We start from the raw sequence: 24,449 nt of genomic DNA, 5'->3' as shown, positions 1-24,449 counted from the left end.
CCATTATATTCCAAGTGGACTAGATGCATTTGCCATAACAGGTTTTGATTATACAATATTGATCAGTTTTCTTTCCATGATTATTCAGCAATAACTTCTACTTAAGTACAGTTGAAAAACATTATATAAAAGCAATACTAATCATTTTATTTTGTGCCGTTGTGAAAAGCAGCAGTGTAAAGCATTGTCACCTCAATAGGATCCCCTTTATCCTTGAAAGAGCATGAGTTCTTTCCAGTGTCATTTTGTTCCAGTCGGTAACCTAACAAGAGGTTGGTGGCAAAAAAAAGGCCCAATCAGTAACACTTGTTGCACCTGAGAACATGGAGATTTTAGACTTCTGTGTTTGACAAAATGGAAAACATTGTCTTGTAAAGAAGTCGGGAATATGGATAGGATCATTCAACTGTGTTCAATCTGAGTCAGGACAAATTCTTTTATAAAGCAGTCGAGCGTGAAGGAAATTCATTTGTAAATTGCACTCAATCTTTGGAGAAACTGCTTCTTTTTTAAATTCAAGTCCAGATGCAGAATTGACACAGAACAAAGTCTACTTCATATTTACAACTGCACAGGGATTTTATCTGAGTAACGTTTATTTCAGTATTTGCCAACAGTGCAATGAGCACAAAATTAAACTGTTTTAACAGTAACTTTTCACTTTAGTAGTAACCTTTGCCAGTTTTTCACTCTCTCACTCTCTTTATAAGCTTGTGACAAAATATGTTTGTGTTATGCTACATTTTTTCTATCATCATTTTGACTGTGACTGTATTTAGGAATACGCCAGGAGCGGTGTTATTAAAAAATGCTTTAAATATTAGAGGAGACAAGGAAATATGTAACCCCCCGATAATTTTATGCAAATGATCAGTCCCCATCAATTGACTCTATCAACAAACCAAAAGACAGAAAGATATGGGTAGAGACCATAGACTGTATAAAACATGGATGTAGTCTCCGTGACGTCACCCATAGGTTTTTGAAGACCTGTTGTGAAGCTCAATGTGGGTGGCTCCGGCTGTCGCCATCTTGGCAGTCCCTAACTCCGGCTAATCCAAAAATGGGCAAAGAGATGGAGCTGAGGCGGGCCGAATGAAGCCTGGTTGCTGAAACCACCAAGCAGCACGCCACCTGTGACGGCACCCACTCACTCAAAGCGGCCCACCCTTAATTTTGCATAACTTAAGCCTTAATATATTTAAACGGACGTGTTATATAAAAATTCACACCCGTACAGTTGTCATGAACGGGGAAATTTGCTGTAGAGACCAAAACTGTTTTTTGTACCAGGCTAATGTTTATTTCTGCTGTAAAGTTGACCATTTTAACATGAGGGTCTATAGGGATTGACTCGTCTGCTTCAAGTGGCCATTCGCTGAACTGCAGTTTTTTGGTACTTCTTGTTGGCTTCATTTTTCAGCGCCGGAGGTTGCCGCTTGGTAGAGACGCATAGAGTCACATAGCAGAAAAAAATAATGATGTGTAAATCCACGTGCACAGATCTATTTGGGATTTTATATTTATTAGGAAGCAAAGAAACAAAAGACAATAATATATTTTTGTGCATTCAGAGGAATTGTACAATGTCTAATTCAAACAGCTCTGACTGGCCAATTCTCATTACAGCATCTTATCTTTAATAAAGACGCATGTAGTATTTTCGCTACTTTTCTGACACCAAATATTAATCTTTGCTTTCATTTAGTAGAGAGGATGATTACACACCAAATTACAGCATTCAAAAAACTAATAAAATTCACACACTTTTATTATGAAGGCCAGTCACTGATACAGGAAGTCTTACTGTTTCCACAAGAACACATGTCTGTGAGTTCCTAATTTCTCTATATATAGTATTTTTCTCATTACAGTTTAATCCTTGAACATAAATTGCTAAACCTTGCACTTGCTTTACCACAACTTTTTTTGGCATATAGACAATATATCATTGGTATATTTATCAGGAGGTGAATATTCTATGTATAAGATATCCTTATACAACATAACAGTGAAACAGAAGGCTAAAAGTAAAAAAAAAATTCACAACTTGGAGAAACGCTTTCTGCATGACTTTGTACTTGCAAGGCCAACCAGTGTTATTCTCTCTATACCTACTTGAAGGGGTGCATCAAGGGAGGTCAGAAAAAATTATATTGAGGTAAAGAAACTGCAGTCCTTTCTACTCAGTGAAATAAAGCGCATTTTCACTATGGACTTTGTGTTGGTCAGTTGTACAGTACACCACATTTCCAAACTGCAGACCAAGACAACTGACCCCATTCCACTTCCTCATAATCACACACAGAAACGTTGATCTGGCAACCCATCAAATTACTTTTACAATTACGGCAAGTGGTTTCAAGTGTGTTATCAAAACCTGACCTGATATTTCCAGGGACATTCACTTTGACTCTAGACGACAACAACAATTTAGCAAATATTATCTTCACTGGCCTTGAACGCTCCCGTTTAACAAATGGAAATGTATGGCCTTGAAAACCTTGTATCTCTTCAGCTTAACTTGTTTGAAGAATCATTGCTTGTATGCTGAATGTTTGGCTGTCATATTAGTCTGTAAATAGCATACAGGATTTTAGCTACTTTTGTATCAAAAGCTGTTTGAAAAATTTGTGAATAAAAGTTTTGAGAGTCCAGCTACTACCTTCTTCATCCACACACTTTTGCAGTGTATTTCAGAACTGTTGAATTTATTTTTTTATAATATTCTGTAAATGCTGCATACCTAAGGCTATTCCACTACCCAGTCTACTCCTGGCTAATGTCCGGGAAAGTAAAATGGATGAGATAAGACTCAGGCTAACTCAACAGCGGGAAATCAGAGACTGCTGTGCCGTCATCTTTACTGAGACCTGGCTGCATCACAACATCCCGGATGAAGCCATCGCACTCGACGGGCAGAACTTGTTCCGTGCTGACAGAACACAAGACTCCGTCCAGTAAGAAGAGAGGAGGCGGTCTCTGTGTTTACATCAATGATGATTGGTGCTCAAATGCAGTTAAAGTGGATGGACATTGTTCCTCAGATGTGGAATTTTTATTGTTAAGATATCATGTCGACCATATTATCTGCCCTACCGTGTGTGTGATCAATGCTAGATTGTTCAAGCCTGGCTTGAGTTAATGTTGACTAAACACGGCTAAATTGTGTTAGTGGAACGCTTGAGCCTTAAGTCAAAGTCGACATTAATTCAAACTGGGCTTTTTCAATTAAGCACAGATTTCATTAGCTGCGTTGATGGAATATTCCCCAGGAGAGACTAGAGAGAGACCTCAACACCAACAACACCAAAGACATGTGGCAGGCGATCAAAAACATCACAGGCTTCAAAAGCAGGAGCGCCCTCATCATGTGTGAGGCCACATTACCAGATGAGCTAAACACATTTTTTGCTCGTTTTGATCTCCCCAACAAAGAGTCAGCTGTAAAGTCTACTCCGCCTCCAGAAGACCGGCCACTGTCAGTATCCACAGTGGATATGAGAAGAATCCCGCTGAGAGGGAATATGAGTAAAGCTGCTGTGCCTGATAACATCCCTGGCCGTGTACTAAGAACATGTGCCAATCAGCTAGTTGATGTTATTACTGACATTTTTAACATATCACTGTCACAGGAGATTGTTCCCACCTGATTCAAGACAGCCACCATCGTCCCTGTACCTAAAAAGTCTATAGTATCTAGTCTAAATGACTACCGCCCTGTGGCTCTAACCCCTATTATGATGAAGTACTTTGAGAAACTGGTTCTATAGCACACAAAGAACAACATCCCAGCCAGCCTGGACCCTCACCAGTTTGCTTTCAGAACCAACAGATCCACAGAGGGTGTCATCTTAACTTAAGATAGCATAAAAAGCAAGAGTTTATCAAGGTCAAAAAATTATAAAAACAGAGTCAAAGACCCTTAGTATTTACGGTACGTTATATAACAATCAGGCCCTTCACACTACATATGAAATATGACAGCCGTGTGGCACACTCACAGGCTGAGGAGGACAATGCTGCCTGCTGCTCTGTTCCTATTGTCCGGATGTGAGAGGAAGCAGACCCTAACCTGACTCCTGACCAACAGGCAGCTGCTTGAATCCAGAGCCAACCCCCCCTTTTTCCAGTACATCTCTAAATCTTTAGGAACAATACAGTTTGTGGGTGGTGAAGACACACTTGATGCAAACAACACTTTAACATCTCAAGTTGTGCTGGAGTTACTGTCTGCCTACACATCTACAGTAGTTACAGTAAAGAGGCAAAACTAAACTTAAGGACAAACTAGACTTATCATGCCATGTTAGAGAGAATGTTGTTTAATGTTAGTTGATGCTAGAAATATAAATTCTATTTCTATTCTATAAATCCATTTTTGAAAGCAATGGGAGGTTTTATTTATGGGAATTAACGTGTTGTAAAACAGACAGTAGTCAATGAACCACCTTTTATTGGCAAAGCCACTTACCAACAAAATGCCAGATGAAATCATATAAAAAATGTCAGTCATACATTTACTTATATAACAAGTTTTGAACCTGCTTTTATGTTCTAAATTTCATTAAATATAAGTTGTGTCTGAAATCACTCACTTGTTCACTCATTCACTACTCCCTATATATTAGACACTCAACAGTGACACAGAGGAAAAGGCACAAGTGTTACTGATAACATTACTGATGGTTCCGTTGTGTTCAAGTGTCCCAGTAAGCCATGACAGTGTGACAGTAAGCCAGCATTCACAATACCAGGACCCTGAAACTGAAGCTGTAAAATTTAATTTAGCCATCAAAAATTGTATTATTTACACCTGTGGCTTTCCTACTGTGACATGCCAAAATGTCTTTTGTGAAAAATACTTTTTGTGGGACTTTTTAGGGTAGTGATTGGGAACACAGCCATAGTTCCTGTATCTAGAATTCATGCCAACTCCATTGCTAGGCAACATCTAGCAAAGAGCAGTAGCTTATGTAGGCTACTGTATGTTAAAAAAGCATCTTTAGCTACTCCTCCCATTGTAAGTAGAGTTGGACATCAAGATGTCAAACACATTTAAAATTGAATTTGTCCGGTTCTCCAGCTAGTTGTTGTTATTGGTTTACACATATCAAAGCTCTTTAGCTAACGTTAAGCCTCACTATTAATAATGGCATAATGATTTTGGTGGCAAACAAACACCTCTGTTAGATGTGTGTGGATATACTGTCCGGTTACAATTTTCTCTGATTGGCAACGTTAGCTTTTGAGTGTTTTAGACTTACCACTTTCTAGCATGGTGATGGTGGTTTGCAAACGGTTCTGCCCGGCCCATTTCTACCGTAAAAAAGTCCACTGATGCTTTCCACTTGTTATTTCTTCTGTGGCAGCAAAACTCACCACACAAAAAAAAACTCTTGTAGCTAAATTAAACTGAGATCATTATTATTAGTTACTGTTTGGGGTTGCAACTGACTCTAGCAGACACACTGTAGAAAAAAAATTCACTATCCTAGCAATATTAAGGCTACAAACAACCTATAAGCATTTATCTTTTAAAAGTATCAGCTTCAATCTCTTAAGGTCCAGTCACACACCAAAATCCATCCATGCATCTTCACGAAACAGGTAACTTAAGTGTTAGCTTGGTGACGTTGATAAGCTAAAGGCTAACAAGCTGAACACACTTTAGACTGTCACATTAGCTGTCCAAGCTTATTTCTAGTTTTTCTGTACTTTAACTGTACCCCCCAGCATTTTGTTTTTATGACTGTAACGACATAATTTAATTCAATAAAGAGCTAGTGAAGGAGAAAAATAGCTCTCAAAGCTCGCTAGCTTGGATGCTAACGGGACGATAAGATTTTTTTTCAAAATCTTACCATCAACTCCTGTCTCATAACAGTGGAGCAGTTTGTACTTCAACAAAAAGAGGAGGGTTAAATAAAAGTAAATAAGGTAATAAGCTATGATAACTTCTTCCATTGTGGGCTCTCCCTTATCTCAAAGGTCATCACCACTGTCAAGATGACTTGCTATTGGTCAACGGCGCACATTTGGTGTTAAAGTTCACCAAAGTTCAACGCATAAACATTTGTGAGGATTTACTTCCACTGATCCCGGGAATTCCATTGAAATAAAATTATTTTGCCATACAGTTTCACCATTTTAAATGCCTGTGTGGCCTTAACACGAATTACCAATAACAATTAAGAAGCACACCTGCTGTCATGAATAGGCTACCTAAATGTCTAGTCCTTATATGACGCCTGGATAATCTACAATTTCGAGATAGGAAATGTTTCTTATATTTGGGCCAATATGCTTTTTCACACAATACACAATTTTCCATCCTGATTAATCAAGTAAAAATCAGTTAAAATTATTAAAATGATGAAAATTTAATAATATTTTTGCATAAATTAATATCACAATAGTTGCCATTTAATTTTTTGTCAATCAACTAATTGAATAATTGACCAATCGTTTCAGCTGTAGCTACTTGTATATACTGTTGGGAAGTTTGATTTATAACAAAACATCATTTATTATTATTATAAGCTCTTTGTATGTTTTGTGTGCAAAAATCTTAATTTGTACATTTGTTTCTCTGAAATGCAGTGGAGTAGAAGTAGTGGCATGAAAAGAAAAGACTCAAGTGAAGAACAAGAACCTCAAATTTGTATTTAAGTACAGTACTTAAGTAAATGTACTTAGTTACATTCCAACACTGTTAGGCAGTAATATTATTAATTAAAGCCTGCCAATCGGTTGAGAGTTTTCATCTCACTTTCTTGATTTTCTTTACCCGGCTGACCTTGTTTCAAGACATTGCCATGTTTGTGGGAAATTTATGAAACACCTAAACACTTAATTTACAGTCAATCAGTCATCTGACCTGCTGAAATTGTTGCTTTTGGTCGAACTACATTTTATGACTAATATGAGACAAAATAAAGTTGACATGGACTTTTTATTTATTTATTTTGTAGTGTTACAGTATAAACAAATGTGTCTCTTATTTCCTAACAGTGAAAACCCTGCCAGGATGTTCTTTCAATATAAACAGGGTACTGATTTAAAAAAGCAGTTATATGGTAGTTTTTTTTTAGGACATCACAGAATGCAAAGCTTTGCTAAACACATCTAACATTACTATTCAAAAAGTTTGGTCAACTATAATGTTAGCTGTGTGCCACTTACATGATTTATAATGCAGAAGGCCTATAAGTATTGTCATAGTATCAGCTTTTATATGTATGTAAGAGAGAGTTTTTGGTCTCCTAAAGTACAGTTCAAAACATCCAAGCTGACAAAAATTGCTTTTACGGTTTCTTTTTTACTGGTCAGCCAAATAGCTTGTAAAAGACTTCTGAAATTGTGGTGATTTGTTGACTTCATAAGAGGATATTCTTGATCCTCTTATCTTCCCCTGACCAAATGCTGACAAACAAAAATGACAAAATCTCATTTTCAACCAAAACTAAAGTTACTGCCTTTTACTCTTGTGATGCCTGACAGGTGTTTTTTCAGTTTTAGGATGGATATTTCCTCTGAATGAAGTGCAGACTGTTTTGTCAAAGCGCACCACCTATACTTAAGTGTAATGTAAATGTTGTAGGGTTCTCCACTCAAACAGCAGCTGGCATGTCTGAACGCGAGCAGAGAGCGTGCTTTGTCTCTTCAACCTTGTGTACTGAAATATTCAAGAGCTCCAAGTTTATGAGACAGTTGCTGCCATCTGTGCCCCAGCGTTCAGTCCTCCCATCATGGCTGAACATAAGGCCACCATCAGAGCAGATATGTGTGAGAAGTGTCAAAATAGATTCGCCAGTGTACTCTGTATTGCAAATCTCAATATCGCCTGAATAGCATAAACAACACTCTTCATTTGCTCACACACACAGAAACCCACGCAAAATTCTGCTACTGCACAGTCAAAATTTCCATATCCATGTAAAAGGAAAGGAAAAGAGGAAACATTTACACAAGGCTGCCTCCACACAGTTGTAGAGATCTTTTCTCTTAGGTGTCTTTTTACAATGTCATTGTGGAGCAAGCAAGCTCCTGTGAGAACTTCACAAATTTCTCACTAAATGAGAGATTTCCTGAGAGAAAAAAGCAGAGGAGGAAGGGTGCAATCAGTCCAGGTTTGTTCTAGACAACATCACTTCCTTCCTTACTATTAGGATAGTGTCAGAGCGAGACATTCAGATGTGGGTTTCACCAAGCACTTTCCCAGGACAGTAATGCAGTGCAATTCTAATGGTGTCATTCAAAGCAGCTGCCTTTCTCAGCAACAAACTAAACGCCTTGCCTAAGCAATTCAAAACGCCTCCAAAGATTGCAATACAGTCAACAAAGAACTTATCTTCCAAGTGAAACTATTCATCAATGAATGTGTTTGTGTGCCCAGAAGTAGAAGGCGGTATAAAAAGACCTCAGTTACACCTGAATGGCTACTTCTCTTTTTTGACTATTGTTACTGTTTCACATTTGAATTCACCTGTTTCCTAACTGCCACTGCCTTAAAACAGCAATTCTGAGTATTGATATTCCTGGGCGTGGTGGATTAGCAAAATGATAAATATCTGCACTTGAAATGGATGGCTTTGACGTTTCTTAAAACTGGCATGTGCCATTAGGTAAGCTGCTTCTCACAACTTTGTTTTGTGTGTCAGTAACCCACCAACAAAAACTAAACAGCACCCAGCCCTGCTCATTCAAACTCTAATGACCCCATTCTCACACAGAGAATGGGGTCATTAGTCCATGACAGGTGTCAAAGAAACAAAAATAAAATATGTTGTTTTATTGCTTATCTTCAAAGGCACACTCAGTATATATAACTGCAGCAAAAAGGGCCTTAAAAGTCTGTTTATATAGCCATTTCTATCCAGCAACACTATTACTGCTGATGGAAATACACTGTCTTTTAAAGGCTCTGTGCATAGAAATGTGAACAATAGAAAACTGCGCAATATTTCAACAACTTTATGGATCACTGTTTTAGAGGAAATGTGTGTTCGACCAGACAGTTTAAAAGACAATCGGAAAAAAAGACATAAAGACTCTAAATAAAAACTGGGCCATTGTTAAGACTAGATCTTTTTTCTTTCACTTTCTTTTCTTTTGATTGAAACAAAGTGTGACTCATAGATACTGTACAAGGCAAGTTAGTTGTTAATAATATTAAAAACATTAAAAAAAACACAAAACACAAATCCCTATATACATCAAACACTAGACTAAAGAATCTGCATTACAGTATTTAGCATATAAACTGAAATTTGAAGGCTTGTATCCCCAGTTTGTTTCAGTAGCAAGAGCCTGGAGGAATTACAAGTATTTAATCGTCTGTCTGAGGAAAACTGAGATGGTCACTGGAGTACACACAGCAGTGGAATGTGTGTGTGCGAATTTGTGTACAGTCCTATGCGGAAGGGAGGGGATCGTCCTTCCGTGAAGTTGGTCAGTGTTGTTTTGGCCTCTGTTTACATAGCCTACTGTATGTGTTCAAGTGAGAACAATCGCATGGAGGCTTCCAAAATGGTGACATAAGTCACAGTGTCAACAACGCAACTAAAAAGTGACTGAATGCTGCTAAAAATTATTTTATATTAGGCGTATAGTGGAACCAAATGAAAAAGTGTACAGGGTACTGGAGTGATTATTGAAGGGAGGGTGAAGGCTACATGTTTTTGAAAGCAGATTAAAGATCAAGACAGGAAGGGCCAGGTTTAGGGAAACAGGAAAACTGATGCAAGGAAATGGACTACGTCACCAGCAAGCCCACCACAGTCTGTGCTAAAAGTAAAATCTAGACCCAGAGCAAGTATGGAGTCTTTGCTCAAGTCGCCAATGAAACTTGTACTTTTGACAGGTACGTGAGCTTTTCTATCCTCTAGCATGGCAGGGAAGGAGACAGTAGTAGATGTATCTGTGTTTATGGGGTCTCCATATGGGTTTGGGCTATGTGATGAGGCCACACTTGAGATTGATATACTATTTGTAAATAATTTAAGATTATAATTGATGTTGTGATTTCTTTCATTTACAACATAATTTTGTGTTACTACATAAGCTGTATTCTAAACTTGTATGTACTGTAGTTCAACGGATTTGTTCAGTGGATCCTGTGTGGTTACATGAGAGCAGCCAGTGATAAAGATCCAATTTTTCCTGGCACCACAGATGCTAAAAAAGCACAACATGGTTTGGAATATTACTTTCATGGTATAAGTTAAACATACACACTCTTGTGTCTGGTACTTGTGTCTACGCAGCATGGCTCTCCAGTCTGATGGACCTATCCAGCCTTTTTAACGTTTGTGATTCTTGTCACAAACAACTTGCAACATGCAAGAATGGATCAAGCAACGCCTGCTTCTGCAACCATGGATATACTGGAGATGGAACGTTTTGCAATGGTGAATATGACCATACAAAGCCACCCATACATTACTAAGAATTTACAATTATGCGTACAACCAGCCTTGTATGTAGCTGTCATGGAAGCCTTGACTATTTTAGGAAGCCTTTGTTGTTTGTGACTGCTCATTATAAGCAGACAAAAGCATTAGGCCAATATTTGTACACACGTGGGTTCATGTAATGTTTTTAGAGCATTGACTGTGCAGTGCAAAATAACAAGGATGTAAGCAGTAAAAAATATCTCAGGCACTCGATGTGTTAAAACTTCTTAAGATGCCTGTTCATGACAACAACCCATTCAATTTTTATCAAAATTTAAAAAGGGATTCACATAAACACAAATAAAACACTGTCTGTGGTGATTTGATCAACACAAATCAGCATGTTCTGAACAGTACTGCTCTTCTGCAGCTGTTTTTTCTCTTATTATCTCAACATTTTTTCCATCTAATATTGCTTTATTTCTTGTGATTGAGTTTGATAATTCATTTGGCCATTTCAAAACATGAAGGCACCATGTGGGTGAGTTTAAGTAAGATCTGTGTGAGTAATTTGAACAGCTTTATGTGTTATGTGTTTATGTGTCAATCCCTCTTTGAGATACAGTTTGTACTGTCTTTGTATTTTGTTTTGCCTACCAACTAGTTGGCAGCTCACCTCATTGAGAGTTAATTAGAGAGAAAACACTGCAATGTGAAAATAATATCTCCACGGTACAGCTTTATTAGTAACATTTTTAATGGCCAGCGCCTCTCAGTCAGCATTGTTACTCCTGTTATGTTTCTGGGCTGTTTAGAATTCCTGGAACCCTTTTTGTTTCCTGACCAAACCTGATCACAATCACAGTACAGCTTGCATATTTCAAGGGCCAAACATGAATCAAAATGTGAGTACTGTAGGGAATGATTTTAAAACAAAAAGGCACAGTGAAGTTAAGAGTCAATGGAGTCCCTATGTAGTAGCAGATTTTAAAATAATTACGTTCATTTGGCATGTGAATTAATTTAATGCAAAAGTGCCATGAATTAGTTCATGCTGCATTACATTTGGGTGTAAAGACTGAACTGCTATTAAAATTTACTTTAAAAAAAAAAAATGCAAATGTAATTGTTAAGTTGATCCATTCAGTGTTTTTAACATTTTCCTCAACAACAAAATGAAAGAACTTGAAGATAAAACCAAGACATCAAAGTGAATCCTAAAATATATGGGTGCAATGTTTGTGCGACAATGGCGGTTCAAGGGTCCCGTGTGTTATGGAGGTATTTCCTCTTTTGATATAGTCACCTCTCTCATCAGAGCAGAGGATTTCCTTTACCGGACAGCTTTTGTGCAAAAGGTACAAAGGAGAGGAAGAGCACAGAGCCCATCATACCTAGATAAGTAAAAACAACAATGGAAAGTCTTACCAGGTCATTTCCAATAAACTGGGGGAGCAGAGACGGAAGGTGTGTTTTCAAAATAAAGCTGGAACTGCACTTTCTGTAATGTGTGGGCCACAGCTGCATCCACAGCAAACTGCTCTATATCTGGTGCTTTCTAAATCTGGGCAACAAAGTGAAAAATATTTTAAGTAATTTGAGTTCCTCAAAATCAAACACAGGCAAACAAGTGCTCAGCAATCACAAATGTGAACAGTAAATGCATATAAGTTAGTGCCAGCAAGGCTTTAATCAAGACTAGACTAACTAAGTGGAGCCTGAGACAAGACCACAACTGAGCATCATCAAGTTTCAAGGATCAGTTTCAAATGTAGGCATTCTTAAATAGATGAATGGATTAATATAGGAAATCTTTGTTACGTTACTCTAGAAATAATCATACCAAATTGTCGCTCCTGTTTCTATTTTTGGAAAAGAGATGGTGATGTCAAGATGCTGCCACCATGTCCCAAGCTAATTTTGGTGTTTTGTGGTGTTATCATTTTACTCAAGCAGAGATAACTCACTGCTCTATATGACATTAAACATAAAGGATTAACACCAGTTTTTGCTGTCAAAGAGCCAGGGCTTTCTGATAGTCCAGCCATTTTGCATAATGTTCAGCAGTCAAAGAAGAAGAAATGTGTTGTTGAAGAGACAGAGCAGAGATTTCAATTTCTTCACGAACTGCAGACCAAAATACAAATCAGCCACAAGAGTTACAGCTTTTTGAGTAAGGAAAGCTATACTTTTGATAAACTTGCACTTTGTGCTTTGTCATTACACAACTACAATTATCTCCAAATATCTCCAACAGAAACCTACAGAACAGCTGCCTATTACCTGTTCAGGCATTTCTCTAGAGTATATTGAAAGACCTTTTGGGAAATGTAGGAAGTGAAGCAGAAGGAGGACAGAGACTGGTATACTGAACAAAGTAAAAAGGAAACTATTACAGTACAATTAATTAAAGAAGGATAAAACAGTTTAATAATGTCCAAGGATTAAATACAAAATATCCATGTCCACGTAAAGGATCAGATGAACAAGGGTTTTAACTGTCTGACTTAGTTAATTTTTGTAAATCTAAATACTTTTACATGAATTTTTAATGTTTATTTTATTTTTACAAAAATGAGGATGTATATCTACAGACTTGAACTGCTTCCCTGTTGTTTCTGGTCATAAGCCTGCTGGTCAGTTGGTATCATCCATTGCCTGGGCAAAGCAACATGAAAGCAGCTGGTTAAATCTGCAAAGATGTTTGATTTTCTTTGTTGATCCAATGAGTTTTTTCCCCCAAAAGTTTTTAAGCCTATTTGAGTTTTTTCTTTTCCTTTAACCTAGTTTACTTTCTATCCTTGTCTTTTCACCACAGATGACAACGAGTGCCAGAATGTGACTAATATCTGTGGGGACAGGGGGAACTGCACCAACACATTGGGCAGCTACTTCTGTACGTGTGTCTCTGGATACACATCGACAGGAGTGGCTGAGTTCCAGCCCAACGATGGCACTGAATGTATCGGTAATGTCAGATTCACTCGCTCAGTATTGTAAAAGTACAAAAAAATGTGTTTTGGTCACAAATTGTAATGATCAGTAACATATTATAAACTGTACTGACAGAGGACCTCACGTGCAACTATGATATCGTGTATATGAGTGAGCGTGAAAGCAGTTACCACACAGCTGTGAGGGCGTCCAGACTGTGTGTGTGTGACTGTTTTCTCTTTCACTGTACTGAGGAGGATAAACATGTTGGAAGTGATTTTTCTCTCAGCCTTTTCTCCTTCCTTCCCATCTGCTCTTCTGAGTAACCACCTGAGGTCTTTTGCTCCATTTGCAACAGAAGAACAGCACCTTTAACCCACGCTATTGCACAAAGTATTCCTGCAGATCTCCAACTGGGTGGTACACTCCATTTAATACAGTGCAGAAGCATGTAGCTGCTTTTAGAAACTGATTTAGGAATATTCAAATGCATAACATGCTTGCAAGAATTGCAGTTTCTCTTCCAAAATCAATTGTACAGTGTATTAAATATAATAAGTAGGACTGCTTACTGTACACCACATTCTGTATTTATATGAAGATAAATCGTTAACTTCACTTCACTTTCAGTGTCACTTTCACTAATTTTGCAGTAGAAATACTTTAGAGAAATGTCTGTTAACATCTGTATTTAGTGGTTGTTTATTTTGCAATCAGTTATGTTGAGATTGTCACTTTATTCATATTGTGTTTATCTAACTGGAGCTGCACTCTTCATTTGCATCTTTCAGATATTGATGAATGCAAGTCAGGACAGGTCTGTGGACCAAACTCACACTGCCATAATACGAATGGATCCTTCTATTGCACCTGTCAGCGTGATTACATCCCAACTTTAGGCACTAAGGACTTTCATCCAGAGACAGGAGTAAGATGTAAAGGTTGGTATGCGGATGGAAAAGCACACACGCACACACACACAACACATACGCACTGGTACTTACATCCAAGGACATACATCTTTTTTCATCTCTTGTTTTTTTTTTTCTCTCTCACACATCCACACACAACACAGAACTGGCCTTATAAAAACATTTTTTGTGAAGAATCTATTATGCAATACATCAAATAAACTGTGCAATCTTAAATTTTCTGATGTTTTACACAATTCTGATAACAAAGAGAGCCATGTGATGTTATGCCTGTGCAGGTTTTATGCAATTCAGACTTTGTAACATGCTTTAACCTGGTAAAATTATAGAAATAAATTAAGCAATTAAAGAGATACTTTTGGTAATTGTTGTTTTCCAGAGCATCCCCAAAAATACTGCCATGACAACATCGGGTGCATCACACAGACTGTCAACAAAACACTTGACTATGTAAGTACCCCTCCTCAGGATTTCAACCAAATAAAGTAAAAATTGATGTGATGACACTGCCCTCTGTTGGAGAGAAATGAGATAAACATGAGATGAAAGGCTGAACCTGTATCAGAATCAGAAATACTTTATTGATCCCAGAGGGGAAACTCTTTTGTTACAGCAGCTCACTATCACGTCAGTGCACACAGGAATAGAAGTACTAAGCAGAAAATATAATACACTATAATACAGGTCAGATAAATTAAGTACCACGTGGGTATAAGTATAAATTTAAAATAAGTGTAAAGTACAAAGTGGGTTTACCGGTTGATGATAATAATATGGTATATTATACAGTTACAAGGACACACGGCATTATTATCTGGCTGCCACCTGCAGTGCCAGTAGTTTCAAACCTGCAGTTCTGGACCTTCAGTGGCTAACATCTTGACATCTACAGGCAAGAAAAGTTACAGCAGGGCACCTGCAGGCCATGGGTGTTACATTTCTTTATTTTTTGATAAATAGCTGCTTCGTGTGTGTCGGTGTGTATTTCAGGAATTTTCAGGACGTTTGTTTTTTACTAACATCTAACATTTTCTGCGGAATATTGGGAAGAGTGTCATCATGCATCCTCTTTTCTCCAGGATTGTCCTCCTGGTTACTGGAGAAGGAAGGAGATTAAAGTTTAGTGGGTGAAAATGATATAAAATTGTATTTAATTTTATTTATTTTATTTGACATACACGCCAACGAAACAGCAGCTGTAAGAAAAAATGCAACACTCATTGCCTGCAGGAGGCACAAACATTAAAATTAGCTGTTGCTTTCATTATTTTCAAGAGGTGATACTGACGTGTCTAAACTGCTCCTGTAACCTTTCTATCCTATAGGAATAGCTCCTCCTTGTGGGGAATCTCCAACTTGCTAAATATGTATGTGCACATTATTGAGAGCAAATTTGAGTGAACTACATACCAGTTCCATCTAAAAAAAAAAAAGCTGCAGAAGTATCAGGGATGTAAATATACAGTATTAACAATAACAATATTTGTTAATATATCATGAAGGACTGGATGTAATATGAGAACATTACAGGAATGTGATATCATTAAATACTTACTCTTTGAAGTACTTGAACACAAATACTTCTTTTCCCTATCCCAGATGAGCAACCTCACGGAGCCCCAGAGTCTACTGAAGGAAATTGCCAAGCAGACATCCGGCGAGCTCACCTCAGTGGAAGTGATCGCATATGTTGAGGCTTTGAGTCGATCCACATCAACACTGGCTGCCGGAGAAAAGTACTACACTGTCAAACCATCCGTCATCAACTCAACTCTTACAGTAATCTTTGTTTATTCTTGTTTCTCATTCAACGTTTGGAGTTCTGCCTGAACTGCAGTTATGCTTTGAAATGGTTTAGGAAAAAAATTTACTGTGCAGTTCTGCAAAATACAATTTAGAGACTTTAGTACTTTTGCATTGAAGCAGCTAGCCAATGTTATTTTGTGCCAGTATGTAATATCTTTAAATTTTTGCCAAAAGACTATGAGCGCTTATTGTTATCCTCAAAAGCTGACCATTATGGGACACCAAAATGTGTCCACTGTGTAGACAGCTTTTTAAAGAAAGATTGCAGTGCAGTCATATGTTATGTTATATATATGTTATACTATTATACAAGTCACACAGAAAAATCATCTTTTCAAAAGAAATTAGTGAAAGCAGTAAACAACTTGGTGGAGAAGGATGAACTGGTGGCCTGGAACAGAATGAAAGAGGAGCGTCGGGAACATACCATCACCAAGCTGCTTCATACTGTTGAAGAAAATGCTCTGGCACTGGCCATAAACTACAAAACTCCAACTGAGCTCGAAATCAAAGCCACTGAAATGGGTGAGATAATTAATAACGCAGATCGCTCTTACAGATACTCAAATTATATTAAATTGTCCTGCCATTTATTCCCACCTGTGTACAGAAGATTTTGGATAACTGTAATTTGCATATTTTTAATTCCTTGATATCCCTTTTTTTCTTTTTCCTCAACCACAGAATTGAAACTCTTCACCTTTGATGCAAGTCACATGAAACCCAAACTGTCTGCTTCCATGGCAGGAGATCATATAACTCTAACTCCAAAACTGAGACCAGAGGAGGACAGAAATGGTAAAGCAGCCTAGTTTAAATGTTTAAAGGACGTTAAAAGTTGTTACCATCTGTGTGCTTGGGTGGACATGGAGTACTGTTTTGCTATGTGTTGCCATATGCCACATATGTCGTACACCAAAGAAAAAGTAAATATTCAAATATTTTTTCTCTAAATTTTAAAATATAATCCTGTAAAGTCTATTTTTTTTTTCTTTGCTGATGCCTTCAGGGTCATATATTAAAATTCGGTCTAATAAAATCTCAGCAATTTTGGGACAAGTCACCCATCCAAAAATCTGAAAGTCTATCTTGTCCTTATGGCAACAGTTACACAAGCAACAGCAACTTGGACCAAAGGTATTTGGGTGTCAACATGCAAAGAAAATGTTTTTTATGAACCTTTATATTTAAATCAAATCCAACATTAGTTCCTGTCTTGACACACTCTTACATGCAGAAACAGATCAAACCATCATGTTATATGTATTAAGTTAAATGATTTCATTGCAAATTGGTAAATTTACACATTGAATAAATCCATTATTTCCCAAATAGCTTTCTGCTCTGCGTGATCTTAGAGAGAGTGTTAACTGACTGGCTTAACTTAGCCCAAAGTTGGATTAAAAATACAGTAAGTTAGAGTCCCTCCTGTCTTTGTTCAACTTCTTTTTTGTCCATCAGGAAGTGTGTCAGTGGTGTTTGTGCGATATGACAGCATCAGTGGCATCCTGAAGCCGAGCAGCGACCCAGGTGTCACCGACTACTCGCGGTATGCAGGAACAGGGGAAATCACTGTCATCTCCCAAGTCATAGCAGCAGCTGTCAAACCTGCTGATGTTTACCAGCTTGACCATGTCACCTTCACTCTGAGACACAACGAGGTAAAGACTGTACAGAGTGCTGAGGCTGGCTACATTGTTTTTCACTTCTGCACTCTTAATGTATACCTTCAAAATGTATGCTTCTTCAGTGTTTCTGTGCAAAAGACAATCTGCCAGTGGGTTTTTATTTAGACTCGGGTATGGCTGGTGGATCTTATCTCACACTATTCTTTCTTATTCAATTATTTATCAACTTGATTTATTAAAGCTGATCATGAAACTGAAATACCATCTTTCCAATCTAGGTTAAAGTTTTCTTCACTTCCCTGCCACCTTAAACTCGCTGCTACCTTTTCTGTGTCATATATGTCTAATTTATCAACATTAGCTTCCAATAGGATCTTGTTCAGTTTGAAATATCAATATCCCATCATATATATCCTTGTCAAACTGGAGCCATCATTGCCTTTTCTTTCGCTGTGAGGAATAGTTTCCTTATTCCCAGACTGACTGTTTCCATTAAAGTCAAACATAAAACAAAGTCACATGGGAGGAATAGTTAGTGCTTTGTGTAATGTTTTATGAAATTTTAAGATTTGGCACCATGTATTTCTGCAATGACCTCTCAGTTAAGGGGAAGAGGAAAGGTGAATAGATGATGGAGGAAAACGAGTGATGAGGGAAATAACCCTAAAAGTTAATGTACTGGTATTTTCTTTTAAGATAATTAAAATGTATGAGAAAGTGAAATCATTATTTTTGTTGGACCCTTGAGGCGTAAGCCTAACAAAGGAGGTGTTGATTTATGTTGAGCAGTGAAAATCCTCTGTAAATTGCCTGTAAAGAGCAACAATCAATAATTTGGGGTCCATTTTCGTGCAGACAATTCTGTTAGCGAAGTGGTATTTTCCTGTGACGCGCTGGGTTTTTTTCTTGCTTGCCCCTGTTCAGTATTTCTGTGGCACGCTGCACACATTAATTTGAAAGAAATTTTTGTGATTCAAGGGTACAAATGACCAATTTCATAATATTATAAATGTTACACCAACTGGGTTTCATACAAATTTAATTGAATATAAACATAGTAAAGATTTAGAGAATGAAAGTGAAGACAAACACTGGACCACATTTTAATTTAATTTAATTTATTTATTTATGTCAATGTTTATTTTTACTGCAAATGTGGATGTTGTGTGGATCACTGTAATTGTAAGCAAAACTGCACATAATCATTTATGGAAAATGTGTTGACCCCTGCTTTCAATGTGTTCATGTGAGTTTTAATGATATAAAAATTGCCCTTTTTCAGCATATTTGGACTGCAGTACATTTGTTCATCCCAATGAGATTCCTTTCCCACAAAAATACCTACAGTGAGCTGCCACTCCCTTAGGGCATTGTGTGCTGCATACATGGCTGCACACAATGCCCTGCGCCATTCATTTTGACCCAAAGTCATGCATGATAATTATTTGGAATTTTATTTTTAGTCAGTCATAAAGTTGTGAGACGAATAATAAGAAAAGCCAATGTAAAACACAGCAATAATTGGACAAGCCATGAAAATGACACTAAAGTAACAGTAGTGAATTTATAGATTTTTAGATTTTAAATATACTTGCACTCAAACTTTGGATGGATAGTAATTCATTTTAAGTGCTATTTTGATGAGACTGTGTGTGAGTCTGTTTTTAACCCCCTGTTGGTGGTTTATCAGAAAGCAGTGCAGTACAAAAACTAATGAAAGCACCACCATCCACAGTTAACAGCATCTTTGTTCCTCTCTATTCCCTAAAGCCCATAGACACTAAAGCTGATGTGACGAAGTGCGCCTTCTGGGAGTACAAGCCGGACAGCCTGCAGGGCCGCTGGGCCACTCACGGCTGCAAGACCGTCCATGTCAACAGCAATGCAACCACGTGCTCCTGCAATCACCTCACACACTTCGCCATCCTCATGTCCTCTGGGCGAGCCAATGTGAGTGATCATACATTAAAGATACACCTGTACAGAGACGGTGCATAGGAATTTCCTTTTTTGCATTTTTCCACTGGCGCTTTAAATTTTTATTTAAATTATTTTAGAACGATCATGGTGAACAAATTAATTTTCAATGAGGGCAAGAGTTGAATCTTGTGTCTGGATTCTGCAAGTCATATTTTTAGTGACACCTTGACTGTATATTTCACCTTCATAATAAGTGATATATTCTTTTTGTGCGTAGATCATATATTGTTGCTGTCCCGTGAAAACCATGTCTCTCCAAAATGGCAACTTTTCAGGAGCTATGAAAAACAGCCCAAATTTCATCTTTGTGATATTTGTATCTGTATATTTTCAGATAATCCAATGGGTTTTTAGATGGTTTATTCATTTTAAGAGATAGTTTTGTTGTTATAAAATGACAGTAATACCTAAAATATAATTTTGTTATGAATGTTCTGTGTATGTTTCTCCAATATTTAGATTAAACACTATTTAGACGTACCTCTGTGTGCACTTGGCCAAAACCAGTATTGTTGAAGGTGCTAATTGACAACATTGTGCCAGCTTGTAATATAATATAGTAATTTCTTTCTTCTTCTTTTTTAAATCCAAGACTTCCAAGTATTAAGTTACACTCAGGATAATATTCTTGATAAATTGTGAGACAGAAAAAGTCAAAAAGTCTCCACTGAAACCAAAAACACTGAAACTCTGTTAGGGTTAGCAGCTCTGAAAGGCAAGGTGACTCACTACACATATTGACTGGCAAAGAAACTCTGGGAGATATCCACCCACAACTTTTAAAGATACACTCCCCATTGTTTTATAGCACTCTACTGTGCCCCCAAAATCCCAGATCCCAGCTCACTTTTTGGGGACATTTTGAGATTTAGGAGCACTGCTTTAACTAAATGAGGGAGTGTATTTATAAATGAAAAATTAATATGAAACATTCAAAATAAAATTTTCCTTTTTGCATGACCTTTTTTATGTAACAACAACTGGCTGATATCTGATACAGCAGGACCAGAACTGGCCCAGTATGCCTGCAACCCAACATATTGGTGTAACCCCAGCCTATACCCATGTGATATCAAATGATTCCGAGCAGAAAACACAACAAATTACAACTTCAGCATACCATGAAACTGTGAATGAAACACCTCCCTTTCCATTTGCTTCTCAGCTGGTGGCCCACTATACCATCCTGACCCGGATCACCCAGCTGGGGATGATCATCTCCCTCATCTGTCTGTCCATGTGCATCTTCACCTTCTGGTTTTTCAGTGAGATCCAGAGCACCAGAACCACTATCCACAAGAACCTGTGCTGCAGCCTCTTCATGGCCGAGTTCATATTCCTGGTGGGCATCAACATGAACACACATAAGGTGAGCTCTGGATGCACTTATACCCAATGAAACAAAGGAAATCTCCTGTCTGTGTGTGCGTGTGTGTGTGTATGCCTGACCCACTACTGTGCCATTTCATTGATTAAAAACCTTATTTGAGTTGTAAGAGTACATGAGATGGTATGGAACATTTTAATTTCTCTCACTTACTCTTCAACTCTTGCTTATTGTTCAGTTGAACAACAATTATTTCTGACATGATTTTTTTTTACATGAAAATGCCAAAAGATTAGCAATACATCTACTCATAAATTAGGCTAAACAAACAAACTAATATGTGCAAAGAGTGCAAATGACAATTTTTACACATAGTCTCTCTCTCTCTCTCTCTTTCTCTCTCCCTCTTCTTTTGTCTGTTTCTTGGCAGCTTTTCTGCTCTGTTATTGCGGGGCTGCTGCACTATTTCTTCCTTGCGGCCTTTGCCTGGATGTGCATCGAGGGCATCCATCTGTACTTAATTGTGGTTGGCGTCATCTACAACAAAGGCTTCCTGCACCGTAACTTTTACATCTTTGGCTATGGAAGCCCGGCAGTGGTGGTGGCCATCTCAGCAACATTCGGCTACAAGTATTACGGCACTGATAAAGTGTAAGTGGAAAATATTGCAGCTTCTGTTGTATAGAGACGTGGGAAGACATAGACTTTTACAAAGATCTCTTTTTAAACTCATTCTGCATTTTTCATGGAAGAAAGATAAACAAATTACATTCATTATAAATACAAGTGGACAGAGATTAAATTTGGCCTGCAGGGACTTATAGGAAGTTGGAGATGTTTGTAGGTAATAACTGAATTATATAAAATAACTTCTGAAAGGTTTGAGTACCGTGGAGAGTTTGAATTGTAATCTATAAATAAAAGTAAGTCTGTTGTTTATTAATGCAAAATATAATTAAAAGATTTAGGTTATGCAAAATAAGTGCTGATTGTTCATTCCTGTGAGCAGAGGTAGCTTTTCTATTTGTAAGATAAGAAGGATATGTACCAGCCCATACAATGTTGTCATTATTAAGATTAGGCTAGATTAGACAAATGATATAAAGTTTTGCTTCTGCAGGAGGAGGGATTATTGCAACAAAGAGATCTTAAAACACACATTCAGTCAATAAAAGTGTTTGTTAAATAACACTTTCTATATTTGTGTTATAGGTGTTGGCTGAGCACAGAAAACCACTTCATATGGAGTTTCATTGGGCCGGCGTGTTTGATCATTCTGGTAAGATCAGATGTCTTCGTAACAACCTAAAAATGACTGTTCAAGTATTAATTGAAATCATCAAATAGGGATTGTTTCAAAGATAAATATTCATTTGATCATGTTTGTTTGTCATGTTTGTTTTGGTCGGTCTCCACTAAAGGTTAATCTCTTGGCTTTTGGAGTAATCATCTACAAGGTGTACCGGCATACTGCTGTGAAAAAGCCTGAAATCAGCCACTATGAAAACATCAGGTAGGATTATCTGCACTCTTCTTGAGAAGGTCAAAATAATATGGAAAATCAAGCTGTAAGTTCCTCATCTGGTGGGTTATTTTGGTGTCATGTGGTGTTCTTGCACTATCAAATAACTAAGTTTGTTGACTTAAAAAAGGTTTGTTGCGTTCACCCACTCTCTTAAAGTCAGTGTTATCGCCCTCAGGTCCTGTGCCCGTGGTGCCTTGGCTCTGCTGTTCATGCTGGGAGCCACCTGGACCTTTGGAGTACTGCACATCTTCAATGAGACCACCCTCACTGCCTATCTGTTCACCATCACCAACACCTTCCAGGGGATGTTCATCTTCATCTTCCTCTGTGTCCTGCCCAGAAAGGTAACATTCTCATTTTGTTTAGGCTTCCCTTGATTTTGTTTTTTCTATTTATTTACTCAACATTCATCAGGTGACTATATAGTTGGACAGTGAGCAGTTCGGATCAAGGCGATGAGAGTTAAATGCTTTGCTAACAAGCTTCATGATGGTATATTGATAGATAGGAAATCTACTACCATTTTGATATTTAGAAAATGCAGATTTTACTGTTTTATTATTTTATATCATATCATGTTATATTATATTATATTATTATTTGATGATGGAAGTATTGAGATCTTTTACTTATGTTAAAGTAGCAATACCTCAATGAAGGAAATACTGCATTACAAATAAGTAAAAGTACAAGTATTAGCATCAAAATGTACTTAATGTATCAAAAATAATAGTACTACTCATTATGCAAAATAGTTATATTTAACATATACTGTGTATATATACATCAATATACAGTATACTGTATATTTTAGGAACATTATTACAGATTCATTAACATGTAAGCATCATTTTAATGTTGTCAAGGTAAAGCTAATTCTATTTTTTATTTTATTCTATCACAATGGCTTTTGAAAGTAATAAGTAAGTATAGCTGTGAAATGTGAAATAGTGAAAGGTAGTTAAAAGTACGGTTTTCCCCACTGAAATGTAGTATAAAAGTGTAATGTACTGTACTCAAGTACAGTACAAAATGAAATCAATTACATTCCTAGTACTACACTGTAAATGTTCTTAGTTACACTCAACCACTGATTATTATATTATATTATAACAAAGACATGTTTTCATCCAAATCCTACCTTTTTGGATATGTTGTTCCAGATTCAGGATGAGTACTACCGGCTTTTCAAAAACGTGCCATGTTGTTTTGAATGCCTGAGATGAATGAATACGACCAAAGCCTGATCATCTGCACTTGTACAATAATAGTCAACACTACAGCTCTGCAATGTCCTGTGACTCATGCTTTCATTTTTGGAAAATGATGTGGGAGGAAATGTTTATACAGATGTCTAATAAATGAAAACACGTAGCATTTGTACTTTCTGAAAGTCTTGATTCTCTTTTAAAAGACTGCCATCATCTCTACATGATCCTGGTTTATGTTCAAGGTCTTTCTGTACAATGCAAACATACAACTCTATCAACATTTTCACAAAAGACATTTTATCTGAGAGTAATACAGGAATCAAAATATTTTGTATATTTTCAGTTTAATTTAATGTCTTTGCAGATATCAGCATTACACTCCAAATATCCTACGCAGTCTGTTGTCTTTGTTCCTTTCTTGTGTTTGAAATTGATTTGTAAATTATTAAAATTAATGTGGCAAATTAACACATATCTCTGCTGCTCACTCCTTTTATTTGCAAAATCAATAGTCTTGTTTAATGCATTCTTCACCCTCCCTTTCTGAACATCACACAACTAAGTGTACAGTAAATTAAAGATGAATTGTTGTGAGGACTGTTTCCATTCTCTCGTACATGATAACAATTAGGTAGGCCAATGGCCCCATCTACTGGACATAATGAGGAACACTCTCTCCACTGTAAGGCCTAACACACACTCTCATAGC

General features: G+C 37.3%; 1 protein-coding gene and 1 long non-coding RNA gene across 2 annotated transcripts in view; one reads left to right on the top strand and one right to left on the bottom strand.

The window, feature by feature from the left end:
* LOC122878389 overlaps window positions 1-5,937 on the bottom strand; it is a 33,312-nt gene extending 27,375 nt beyond the window's left edge. Inside the window, exons 1-2 of the long non-coding RNA XR_006378470.1 lie at window positions 5,865-5,937; window positions 5,268-5,363 (exon numbers count right to left, since the gene is read on the bottom strand). This is a non-coding gene — a long non-coding RNA (uncharacterized LOC122878389). The remainder of the gene's footprint in view (window positions 1-5,267; window positions 5,364-5,864) is intronic.
* A 3,773-nt stretch (window positions 5,938-9,710) lies between these two features.
* On the top strand, window positions 9,711-24,208 carry adgrl4 (adhesion G protein-coupled receptor L4). Its single transcript, XM_044201126.1, has 16 exons — window positions 9,711-9,865; window positions 10,269-10,412; window positions 13,216-13,365; window positions 14,123-14,272; window positions 14,643-14,713; window positions 15,863-16,042; window positions 16,411-16,594; window positions 16,754-16,867; window positions 17,531-17,730; window positions 19,468-19,647; window positions 20,843-21,046; window positions 21,435-21,655; window positions 22,217-22,283; window positions 22,426-22,517; window positions 22,705-22,873; window positions 23,693-24,208. Exons 1-16 carry the CDS (start codon window positions 9,820-9,822, stop codon window positions 23,753-23,755), a joined length of 2,235 nt encoding a protein of 744 aa, XP_044057061.1. The 5' UTR covers window positions 9,711-9,819; the 3' UTR covers window positions 23,756-24,208.
* The last annotated feature ends 241 nt before the right edge of the window (window positions 24,209-24,449 follow it).

The sequence above is a fragment of the Siniperca chuatsi genome, linkage group LG6 (assembly GCF_020085105.1).
Source record: "Siniperca chuatsi isolate FFG_IHB_CAS linkage group LG6, ASM2008510v1, whole genome shotgun sequence".
Classification (NCBI taxonomy): domain Eukaryota; kingdom Metazoa; phylum Chordata; class Actinopteri; order Centrarchiformes; family Sinipercidae; genus Siniperca; species Siniperca chuatsi.
The sequence above is the reverse complement of the archived record's forward strand: the minus strand, read 5'-3'. Positions and strand labels throughout refer to the sequence as shown.

Excerpts from the sequence above, each read along its gene's own strand:
- adgrl4 (XM_044201126.1), top strand. The coding sequence starts at position 9,820 with ATGGAGTCTTTGCTCAAGTCGCCAATGAAACTTGTACTTTTGACAG. Across the intron at positions 17,731-19,467 it reads TCACTCTGAGACACAACGAG|CCCATAGACACTAAAGCTGA; the intron begins GTAAAGACTGTA and ends TATTCCCTAAAG. Across the intron at positions 19,648-20,842 it reads TGTCCTCTGGGCGAGCCAAT|CTGGTGGCCCACTATACCAT; the intron begins GTGAGTGATCAT and ends TTTGCTTCTCAG.